Raw genomic sequence first — 12,614 nt, 5'->3', positions numbered from 1 at the left:
CTACCACATGTCCATCTATCTACTCAAAACTGTGCTGCAGGACTCAGAGAATTTCAATCCATGGCTTCAAATAGAAACAATTTCTAGACTGTATTTTTGTAATGTTTTTACCCACACAAGGCATTTTTTTAGTTGACAAGAATTGAGCTTGAAAGTGGTCAAGCTGGCATGTTCTTTACATGAGTAGAAACTACCTTAGTTTAAGATGCGATTAGGTTTTAAACCCCCAGATTTTCTACTACGTTGTAGTAAATTATATTCAGCATCTGTGTCGACTGTAACAATAAAATATTGAGGTGATTTGGCTCCTGTATTTTCGACTGTGTTCTGTATGCAAAAATTGTTCATCATTAACATAATCCATATGAAGTAAAAGCTCATTTACAATAAGTAATTCTCCTAGACAGTACAAGAAGGTGCGTAAGACATCAGAAACGTGGTATGGCAAGGCTGAAACATAATGAAGACAACTGAGAATTAAACGTCCATAGCATCAGCTTGTTTTCTTTTTATTCTTTCTTTTTAATCTCTTACACCAGATGGTGGCTTTCCCTTTCTTATGGTTGTTATCTCCTTGTTAATTTGATATTTAATGTGAGTCCCAGCTTTACTGGAATTTCACTCTTCCTGTGTGGATGGGGAAAAGGGTCTGTGTTAGAAGCAACCCAGCATTGTGCCAGAGTGTTTTGGTGATCCCTTTGTCTTGTCTGTATCATGGGATCTTGTGTCACTTGTTTGCTAGGTTCCAAAAACCATAAAGAAACAAAATTAATAAAAGCAGTGATTCATGAACAGTCCAAAGGAAGGCCATGAACTGTGTTTGCCTTGATAGCTCCTGTCCTTTTAAAAGAATATTTGGTTTCAGTGTTGTAGTTTGTTGCTTTCCAGGTAGACCATGAATTCTCACAGTCTCCAAAGTAGTAGCTGAAGGTGTTAGGTCATTAAAGGCTTCTGAACACAGATAGCTGAATATTATCTTGAATTAAAAGGCATTTGGATTGAAAAAAATAAAATAAAATGAAAATTCAGAGAATACAAATGCTGTCACTTATCTTCTGTTTGAAATTTTTGAAGCAATACATAAATAACAAGGAAAATAGCAGGGTATTGCATGCACGTACTATACTTCTTGAAAAAAAATAATTTATTTTTGCTGTATTTGCTAATTCGGATGCTGCCCTTATTGTTTTGTAATAATAATAATAATAATAATAGTAATAATAATAATTGTAAAAATAAAAAAAATAAAAAACCCAACATGATGCTTTTTTTCACCTAAATTAGCGTGATCCTGTTTTTAAAGTGTTTGTTTCTAAATGCTGTGTTTAATATATATATGTAAATTTATATATAATAAACTTTTTATTTAAATGAACATTATATATATATATATATATTGTTCTAATGTTCATCTAAATAAAAAGTTTAGGTTCTATATGTCTTTAGAACATTCATTCTGTGATGTTTTTAGAAGGTGAAAATTTTCCAGACTATATTCACCATTATAAGTCCTATTTTTCACCCAGAGATGGAAGGTTTCATAGAGTGGAAGGTTTTTGCTTGTAATTTAACTTGATGTCATCATACATCAACCAGCAAATAATTGCATATGTATTTAGTTCAAATAAGTATTAATTTTTGATGATATGCTGCATTTAGGTAAGAAATAACTGGATACAGTTTTGTAGATTTTATTTCTCTCCAAGAATGTTAATGAACTACAGAGAATTCTGGTCATATCTCTCTCCTGTTTGCAGTATGAACTTTTACTGTTAGGACCGTATTTTAGGAAATACGCCTTAATTGTAATTGTGAAGTTATAAATGAGTTATTACTGTTTATAATCTCAAAGTTTTCATCAGCCAAGCCTTGTTTACATATGGAGCTCAGTTTTAGTTGATGGCAGAGCACAAGTACACTGAACAACAAGGGAGAAGTGCTTCGATATCTTCCTTATTACTGCCTACTAATACTGGTCAGAACTAAATGCAGTCATTTTGTTCACCCTTGTCATTCTCCTGAGGAGTCATATATCATGATGGTATAAACTATCACTTCCAGAGAGAGGTTTAGGATGAAACATTGTTGCATAGTTCTTCATAAAGAATAGTAAATATATAACCTCAATACTTCATTGTTGTTGTTTTTTTTTCCCTTTAGAATTACAACATATTTTATTTGTTTGCTTCAGCAGCACTAGTTCAAGTAGTTCAGGGTTTATGAATATTTCAGCAAATAGATATACACAAAAGGTAGAAGTTACTTGCCAATACAGATCTGTAACTATGCAGCTGCTTTAAGTGATCATTTCATTATATCTGACTTTAACATCTGTTCCTTTTAGTGTCCAGAATTTAAAAGACCTCGGGGCATTGCTGTTGACTGGATTGCTGGAAACATTTACTGGACTGATCATTCCAGAATGCATTGGTTCAGCTACTACACAACTCATTGGACTAGTCTGAGATATTCCATCAATGTCGGTCAATTGAATGGACCTAACTGCACAAGACTCCTTACAAGTATTGCAGGAGAACCATATGCGATTGCTGTAAATCCTAAAAGGGGGTATGTAAGTTTCCACATTACCCTGCTTTAGTAATTCAAACAGTAATTCAAAAGAAGAGAAATAAAACTTCTATAAATATCTCAACTTTTCCAAGACATTTACTTCACCTTGTTGCTCCATTTACATACATGTAAATCAGGGTATGCTATCTCCCAAACTTCAGGGACATTGCTTACAATAATTTAATATCTGTAAAGTGTTTTGCTGTTCAACAAGTGTAAACGTATACATATATTTATGTGTAATGTTTTTAGGATGATGTACTGGACAGTTATTGGGGATCGTTCTCATATAGAGGAATCATCTATGGATGGTACACTGAGAAGGATATTGGTTCAAAAAAACTTGCAAAGGCCTACAGGTATGCAAGTTACCAGTTTTTTCCTGATTACATGGCATACCTTAACTCTGTGTGGATTTCTTGGCTGAATTCTTTTTTCTAAGTTTGCAGTATGTATGTATAATGTCTGTAGTTAACCATGTGCAGATGATAGTAAAAAAATTTAGTTACTTTTTCATGTGACACAACTTAATATGGCTTAAACTTCCACAAGTTTAAACAGCTATAACAAAGCATTACATAAAATCACTTTAAAAAAAGAAATGATTTGTTCAGTAACACTTGACAAGCAAAATCAATTAATGGCAAACAATTAAGGGTCGGAAAAGTTTTTTAAGAAAGCATGTGAAGTCTTGCAGCCTATTATGCTGTTTCCTAAATACTCCTAAGTATAATTTAAAAGCAAAAATGAACAGAAAACAACAAGATTTTAGGTTTTGAAAGAAACAACTGAATTATCTCAGTATTCTGCAGAACCGTTTTGAAGCTTTACTGTGCTTGTTGAGACCTTGTGAATTTACATTAATTCTCCACTGGCAGGATAAAAGTAATTTTTATGAGAACAGAAATGGTAAACCCAGAATGAAATGTGTCTCTTGAATATCAGCATCCTGTCTTGAAACCTTAAATGATGTATTTGTGACCCATTTTCTCGTGCAATATTTAATGTTTCCTCAAGGTTACAGAGATAATATTTGTTATTATTGTATTGTAAATTAAGGATTGTCCAATGCATATCTATTGAATCGCTGCCTTGTTGCAAGAGTATGCTATCTGAATATCTTAGTTTCTCAGTTAGAAGCTGCCACTGTCACTGCAACAAGTAGGCGTTTTAACAGAATTAATTCCTCACTAATGTGGGCTTATGTGTACACAAATTGCACTCACATGACAGTGGGAATATCTCTTATTATTGTCACTATTAGATTGAAATATAAGAACAGAGGACATTATAGTATAAGGAAATATCTAGGAGAGGAAGCTTATGATCCTCTTTGAGCACATATAAAGCACGATAATATACAGTCAGTAATAAGCCACTTCTGATGATTAAGTCTGGAATCAGAATTTTGTTTATTAGTATTGTTGCCTGCTCATTGCTGATGTACTTACATAAAATACTGTGAATTTGTCAGATAAATATAAGTTTAATTGTTTAAGTTCTGTTGGATTTTTGTCACTAATCATCACTTTATTTGAATGCCAAGGTTATGTCCTAGAGAGAGGAAATTACAAATTCCTTTGTCACTGAAAGCAATCCAACCTCAATTTTTGAATTTTATAAGTTTTGTGCTGTTGGTGCTTTTCTGTTTGTTGCTTTTTAAGCAGAGTTGCAAATAGGAACTTATTTCGCTGGTCTGCGTGTCAGATTTCCTCTACATCCTCTGATCTATATGTAGCTGATTCATTTATGACCTTAAGAGGAGAATTTTTGCTGTTATGCATAATGTATTTTGATGTATTTTTTCTGACTGACTTACATAAGTAGGAAGAAAAATACTTTTTCCCATTCTTATTAAAAATACACTACAATGTCTGAAGCTCAGAATTAAATTATTTTATGGTTCAAATATCATTACAGGCGGAAGCTTCTGGCATGACTTAAAATGGCATATTAATAATTTAAGCGTCCCTTGGTGAAACAAAGCGTGATTTAACTATTTAGTTATTGCCTAGAGGCTGCATAGTCACAACAAAATCTGCTGACATAAGGTTTTTGTCGATAGAGAAAATTGCAGGATTCAATCCTACATTTATAGTCTTACTTGGTACATATTCCTACCTGAAGAGGACAATGGTTTGGAAAGGTATTGACCTATGAGTAAAAGCAATGAGTTGAAATGAGATGATGATTTAAGCTATAGGTGTTATATTTTTTTTCACCTTGGTCTCTAGGCATTGTTTTTTCATTGTCTCGCTTTCATCCGAATATGAATGATAGAAAAATGTGTCGCTACTCAACAATTATTTCAAACTTAATGTATCTCATTGGACCTTTTTTTTTTTTATTTCCTTTGTAGGTCTTGTAGTTGATCAGTTCAGTCAGCGGTTGTTCTGGGCTGATTTTGAATTGTCTGTCATTGGCAGCGTTCTGTTTGATGGTTCTGACTCAGTTGTGTCTGTGAGCACTAAGCAAGGTACGGAGTGGTTTCCAGCAATTTTACTAGATGTAGAAGCTATGAAAGAGAAGAGCCTTCAAGATTAGGAGCTTACAGTCGTGGTTTTTTTAGGCAATACTTCAGATATTTGAACAAATAAATAATTAAATTCATACATAATCTTTAAAGGAATAACTATTAAATGATATGTGTAAATTAACAAAAGTTATGTAATTAATAGCTTGACTATTATTAAGTACCACTGTAAAACAGATCTGGCCTATCTGAATTTACATAGCAAAGCAAGAATCTTGCCTGGTTAGACTTTGAGATGTATGCATAGCACAGGATGAAAATGGCCTTAAGTTGTGCCAGGCTAAAGTTAGGTTGGACAACAGGAAAAGCTTCTTTACTGAAAGGGTTTTTAAGCACTGCAATGTGTTCCCAGAGAGGTGGTTGAGTCACCATCCCTGTATCTGTTTAAAAATGGTTCAGATTTGGTGCTCAGGAACATGATTTAGTGGAGGGTTTTGGAGTAGTATGGTTAGGTTGCGGTTGGTTTTAATGATCTTTAAGGTCTTTTCCAATCTGAGTAATTCTATGATTATATTCTACGAAAGTGATCTACTTTAGGGAATACTTAGTGGGCAGTTAGTAGTGGAGTCTCACTGAGATGATATCACATTTGTGTTTGTGTTTTAACTACTGGTTTGGAATTCACCAGAGTGTTCTGGAAGATATTAGCTGTTAAAAAGCAAGAATTAGTAAAGGCTTTGTGTTTTTTGTTTTGCATTAATTTACCATCATTATGAAGTGTAATATTAAAAGTAGTATTTCTAACACTTTAAGAAGGGATGATTTTAATAAATGGTTTGTGAGAATAATTTTTCCTTTGTAAAGGAATATATTTTTGGTTTGTTTTTTTTTTTCCTTGTCATATTTTTCAAGTTAGTATTGCAGCTGAATATGTTCTCAATAGCTCACTCTTCCTTTAGGGTTTCCCTTCTTCTCTATATTAAATCAGTTTCAGAGACTGAATCAAAGAGATTTTATTTACTTGTGATATGGGAAGAATTTCTTTTAAGAAGATTGCTTCTTAAAGGCAGTCTTTGTGGGTACAAACTGCTGCCTGAAAAATAATGCTTTATAGCTTGTAATTGCAGTGCAGTTGAAGTTGTTATTAAAATTAATGTTTGCTACTTGGATACGAATGTATGCGCTTATTATTCATTTTTATTTAAGGTTTACTGCATCCTCATAGAATTGACATATTTGAGGATTACATATATGGAGCAGGTCCTAAAAATGGTGCATTTAGAGTACACAAATTTGGCAGGAGCCTTGTAGAATACCTAAGTGTTGATGTTGATAAAGCAAAAAGTGCCTTGATATTTCATCGCTACAAACAAATGGACTGTGAGTAAGCATAATTACTTAACACTGAATGTTTTTCAAGTTCATCTCAGAAAAAGAAAAATAATAAAAGTATCCATCAACTGTAGAAATGTAAAATAGAACTTGATGCTGCAAAGTGAAAATAGATTTAGTTGTTTTGTTATATAATTATAATTTAGATTCTGATGCAATTTTCTTTCATTTGGAATGGCATTGGACAAATGCCTGCATTGCATACCTGCAGTGCAAATGAAACTAAAAAGAAAAGAAAACTGAATACAAAAATACCTCTTGTCAAAATGAAATGAGGGTTTTGACTGAATATTACCAATACGTTTGTTTTTACTGAAGTCAGTTCTATCATGGTATGAATATGGCACTTTCATTTGAATGAGTGCTGACTGACTTCATGCTGTTTATACTCTGGAAATTAAAACAGAATCAGAATTGTGTGATTATTGTTTTGGTCCTTGTTCTAGAAGTTAGCATAATTCTAAAAAAAAAAAAAAAAAGTAAGGAACCTTTTAAAATGTTTTCTTTTCTCAAACAGTGCCTAATCCGTGCTTGGACCTGAGATGTGAATTCATTTGTTTACTCAATCCTTCTGGTGCATCATGTGCTTGTCCAGAAGGAAAATCATTAGTTAATGGAACATGTGTCGATCAGAGTCTCTTAGGTAGGTACTGAAAATTGTGTGTGTACGTGAACTACTTTAACATGCACAAAAAAAGTATGAAGGAGATGTTTCAAGCTGACATCCCACTTGTGCTTCAAGGAATGGGCAGAAGATTTCTTGAAAAGATCTCAAGTATTGTATAGCTTATGGCAGGTTGACAATGTATTTGGTTTTAAGAGTCCACTAGTAGCCTCCAAACAAGAGACGTGAATTATCAATGAATGTACATCAATTATGTACACTATAATTTATATGTTCAAAAATATCCCACTTCCTACAATTTCTTACTGTTAAGTCTGCCTTAAGGTAGTCATTGGAAAGAAGTCTCAATGTTAGGATAGTTTACTTGGAAAGGACTTATCATCAAGACCAACTGCCCAACAACTCCAGGGCCCTTATTCTTTTTCTTGTGACTGTATCCCCGAAGTTGACTCAGATTCTGGCTCTTTGGGTTCTTGGTGTTAGTTTGTTTTTAAACAAAAGGAAATTGAGGTAAGTCTTGAAATTCTGTGTAATAGAATTGTCATTCTGTAAATAACTTGATCCATTGAATTGTTTTTTCTTCATAAGCACTATGTGAGGAATTCTAATTTTTGAGTTCTCGGTGATTTTCTGTGAGACTAAACCCAGATTGCCCTAAACAGACATTTTGCCAGTGTTTCTTAAAACTAATGAAAAGCAGAATTTTGGGGTTTTATTTGGTTCTCTCAAGTTAAAGATGTTACAACATGTGTTACATCATTCAGAATGGTTGAATAATAAAATAAAAGCAATTTCCTGTGTATTCTTAGGTAACTTTCATCTTTTTTTTCTCCCTGCATAACATTTTTTTTTCTGAGATTTCATGACTCCAGTAGGCCTGACTGCTTCAATTTAGGAGCAGTTTTCAAATGGGAAGATTACCACTTTATATTGTTAAGTGAGACCACTTGATTTGCATCCACTAGGTTCGCTGTATCTAATACCTGCAGAACAGTGAAACTAATGGAGGCTGGGAATGCAGAGATTTGCACTGGAGGATGTCAACATGGATCGCAGCCAAATAAACAAGACTAATGGAATGCTTCCAGGAGTTCAGTGTTTTGGGGGTGGATACCTATCACTTTCATTTTTAGAGGGAATATTTGTGATTTCTTGGCTTGGAAGAAAAGCATGAGAATAACCATAAAGACTCAGATCTGGCATTGCTTCTGAATAGAGATGAAATATTTCATTTATTGTGGTATTTTCTTCAGCACATTTCTGTGGGGATTTGCCCTCTGAATGCACAGACTGCAGGAAACCAGGTGCTCTGTCTGGGGATGTAGAGGTTAATCCCCATGTAATTTTTATTTCGTCCACAAATTCTACCTCAGAGAGCTCTACTAGAAAAAGCTATTGGCACTCCAAACTCTACTATCTTCTTGTTTTCCATCTTGTTTTCATGTGTTTTGTTGTGTTTTTGGGTTTTTTGGTTTTTTGTTCGTTTGTTTTTTTTTAGATATCAAATAGAGCAGTGCTCCAACACAGAAAACTGTTTCTGATTTGAAGAAAGAAAATTGATTACTGCAGTATCTTATTTATTTATTTATAGGAAGTTGTTATATGGAGACTGATATATCCTAGAACTGAAGGAAATGAGTTAAATTACTGCAGGTGTTGGTTTCTTCTCACTGTGAATCCTTCTCTTAGCCCTTCTCTTCTATTGAGGATTGTAAAGTAAATGGATATTTTAAAAACACCTCTGCTGTCATCTGTTGCATAGCAATAAATTTAGTGGATAATTGTTGGGAAGGTTCAGCCTTCATTGCCATACAACCAATGTCCACCTCTGATGGTGTGGACCAACATTATGAAATACAAAGCATTATTTTTGGAGCAGACTTCATAACAAGTGAAATTATTTAAACCTGACATTTCTGAAAAGAATGTCTGAAAGGTCTCTACGTTCCAACTATCTGTGACTAGTACTTAATTGTCTCCCTTTTATTTTGTATTTGTTATTTATTCTTCACCTCAATTTTGTTTCTCTTTGTTCCAATGGTGAATACTTGCTAGGGATGTTTTTGGTGTTTTTTTTCTCCAAAGCCTTTACTTGTTAATTCAGATTAGATGTATTCAGCCTTTTTGTAACAATTCCTTAGTGTGTCTCTCCTGTATTTTCTTTTTTTTTTTTTTTTTTTTTCCCTGTCTTCTCCTGTGGGAACGTTTTGTTCCCATCTTCCATACAAAAGCGTCTGATCCCCTTTTGGACTTCACTGATGTAAATCATCTGGAGTAATTTGATTCTTTTAACTACTTGCAGACAAAGAAGAAAAAAAACAGTGTGAAAATCCCTGTGCTGTTTAAGTCTCAGACAATATTTACAAATTGACTTATCTAGTACAGCTTTCAGTCCTCATTTTTAGTTCATGTAAAGTCTGAAATTGTTTATTAGTTTTGTATGAGATTTTTATTTAAATTCTTGGATAGGGAACAAAATCAGTAGCCAGTTTTACTAATCTTGTTATGCTGGAAAATATCAAAATACATTCAGGTTTTTCAGGTCAACATTAACTGATCATTTCATAAAGATATAACTTGTATTGCATTTAAAACATGTTTAAGCGTCTCAGTCATTTTAAAGGCAATTTGTTTAGATAAGATTTACTGTGGACAATTTTTGATTCAGGCTTTTTTTTTTTTTTTTTTTTTTCCCCAACAATATGAAGTCATATATTTCTTGTTATGTTTAGGGTAACTCTGAGGTTTGTATTTCACGTTTTATAGTTATAAATATGCATTGTGAAAATACATGTTCTTTTTCCTGTTGAATTCATAGGGTTTGCCAGAATTCCAATTTTTTTTTAACTTTTGTGTCTTAAATGTGCAGGATCGTTCTAGAAAAGAAATACAATGGGTATATTTAATATACTATCAAAAAGGTTCCTAAAATGAGCAGTTGTTTGTACTTTAGTGTTATTCAGTTTTTATACAGTTCTGCTCTATAAACTCATGACTAATGATAAGTAAAACAGATAAGATAAGCAAAACAAAAATAGACCTTCTCGCCAATAAGATATGCCACATTATCCATTTAAACAACTTCTGTAATGAGTAACTGAAGAATGGTTCATGGAACATCAAAGGATTTAATGAACCACCTAAATAGATACTTGAGGCATCTTCAAAGTTCCAAGCACAAAGTAGCTTTGTTACAGTAGATGTAGATCCATGGTGGATAATGAAAAAATAGACTGTATAGATAACTTGACTGCTTTGTATTCTGTATAACTAAGAGTAATTTGGCCAAACTTCTGTATCAGTGGGTATATTACTGAACAATTCTCAGCGTTTCTGACTTTTCATTACTTTGGCAGCAGTCTGTCTTTATAAGCTTTGTTTTGTGTGAGATGAGGAGTCATGCTAAATGTGTATTTTGAGCTGCAAAGGTTCTTGTCTGTTGCTCGGGATTACAATTATTTGGATGTGTGAGCAGTGTGTACATGCTGGTCTGTAATTAATTTCTTGTTGGTGTCATCAAACAATTTTATTTCTTGTTCACTCAAATGAACAGATTTATTTCTCGGTGTTTCCAGGACAGACACAACTCTGACTGCAAAACAGTTTTATAGAAAGATTGAATCTGTCCTAATCAGAATGTACGTTACCGTGTGCCTCACAAATAAGGAGGTGGTATTGCTGCCTCAAGCACTTTGTGAGCACACAGCAGTAGGCTGTCTTTTCTTAGACAGAAGGTAAAACTGGGGAATGTTTAGTCTAGCAAAGAGGAGACACAGGAAGACTATATTGCTATCTACAGCTCTCTGAAGGGAGGTTGTGGCAAGGTGGGGATCAGCCTCTTCTCTCAGGTAACAGAGATAGGACAAGAAGTAATGGCCTGAAGTTGCACCAATGGAGGTTCAGGTTGGATATTAGTAAAGATTTCTTCTCAGAAAGAGTTGGTAATGCATTGGAATAAGGAAGCAGTGGAGTTACTGTCCATGGCGGTGTTAAAGAAAAGGGTAGTTGTGATGCTAAGGCATATGATGAGACATGGTGGGATTGGGCTGATGGTTGCATTTTGTGATCCTAGTGGTCTTTTCCAACAGTTAATGATTCTGTAAAAGAAAAGAATAAGCCAGAAAGTATGGTTTAAAAGTACCAGGTTGGTACGATTTTATGAGGATGATTTAAAAGCCAAGCAGCTTCCTTTTAAATGTGTTCAATAATGTTTATTAAGAAGGATGTTAAAAGATTGGAAGAGAGAGGGAAATAAATCAACTGCAAAAAGGTAAATCCCTTCAGGCTGAGGTCACCCGATGAATACAGAGTAGTTTTCTGAGATCCCCAGATGCCACAAACATTATCTGGTGGGGGGGGAGGTCAGTTTTTCCATCACATTGTTTGGATGAAACAGAAGCCAAAAAGATGTATGCAGTACCCTGGTATGATACAAGCCCCCGTACATATATGCTCCCATTGTCTCTGAAGCTCTTGATGGCCTTTCCGGAGCTGGCTTATGTTTTGTTAAATGTGTTTGTTTTTCTAGCATTGTGTGGTAGTTTACCTTTTAGTTTTTGAAAGGGGTATGTATTTTTGCACATAGTCAGGGATCAGTAGCTTTGTATAAAATACAAATTGTTCTCTGTGCTCTTGCTTCAGATGATACATGCAAACTAACCTGTGAAAATGGAGGAAAGTGCATTATAAATGAGAAGGGGGATCCGCGATGCCACTGCTGGCCAAGTTACTCAGGTGAAAGGTGTGAAACCAACCACTGCTACAACTACTGCCAGAATGGAGGGACCTGTGGAGCATCTCTCCTTGGTACGTATTTCTGTGCAGCTATATATTATCTTATATGCCTTAATTTAAATGTTTGAATCTCTTCGTAGCTTGCTTTTTTTCTTTTTGTCAGTGACTTCTTTCCTTTGTACTTAAGTTCTATGCAATATAACAGCATATGTTGTACATATACTTTATTTTTTCACATGTGGGTCTCAGTGTTTGGCAAAGCCAAACTAAATCTCACAAAAAGTAGTATGAAATTATCCAGAATGAAAGCATGCATACTGAAGTGTCAAAAGGGAACTGTAAAGTCAAACTATGAGTGGAAAAACTGTCAAAATGAGGATATCTGGGAGTTGGCCTTTGTGCCTAACACATTGGCTGCTCTAGGTTGTGTACTGCAATTAAATACTGCCTGGTCTAGAGAGAGGGAAAGTTTGCTAAGAAGTATTTTAAAATTTAGTGCTGTGTGAGAAGTTAAATTCTATGTGATGAAATGACTGGCATCCAAAGGAAATACCAGGCACCTGACCACAGAATGTGTTTTAGAAAAAAACAGAGCTGCCTATATTGCAGAATCATGTATCTTAGTCTCTGTGACAAAGTGACCTTAGATCTTAATGTTTTCCTCAGTATTCTGTACTGATTTAACTTATATAGTTTAATAATTCAGCTACACTTATTGTACTGGCTTGTGTATGGATCTTATTCTGATGTTCAGATTTGTGTACTAAACAGAGTTTTTCAGTTCTGAGTATTAGGGAGTTCATAATAGTTTCCATTGTT

General features: G+C 34.2%; 1 protein-coding gene across 8 annotated transcripts in view; it reads left to right on the top strand.

Moving 5' to 3' along the window:
* LRP1B (LDL receptor related protein 1B) overlaps positions 1-12,614 on the top strand; it is a 547,576-nt gene that overhangs the window by 502,634 nt on the left and 32,328 nt on the right. For all 8 annotated transcript variants that reach the window (XM_015869154.2, XM_015869156.2, XM_015869155.2 and 5 more), the window contains 6 exons: positions 2,345-2,568; positions 2,824-2,930; positions 4,931-5,047; positions 6,251-6,424; positions 6,954-7,079; positions 11,703-11,867. In XM_015869154.2, coding sequence (XP_015724640.1) covers positions 2,345-2,568; positions 2,824-2,930; positions 4,931-5,047; positions 6,251-6,424; positions 6,954-7,079; positions 11,703-11,867 — 913 coding nt within the window. The remainder of the gene's footprint in view (positions 1-2,344; positions 2,569-2,823; positions 2,931-4,930; positions 5,048-6,250; positions 6,425-6,953; positions 7,080-11,702; positions 11,868-12,614) is intronic.

Source organism: Coturnix japonica, chromosome 7 (genome assembly GCF_001577835.2).
Source record: "Coturnix japonica isolate 7356 chromosome 7, Coturnix japonica 2.1, whole genome shotgun sequence".
In the NCBI taxonomy this organism is placed as follows: Eukaryota; Metazoa; Chordata; class Aves; order Galliformes; family Phasianidae; genus Coturnix; species Coturnix japonica.
This window is presented reverse-complemented; position numbering and strand designations above follow the sequence as displayed.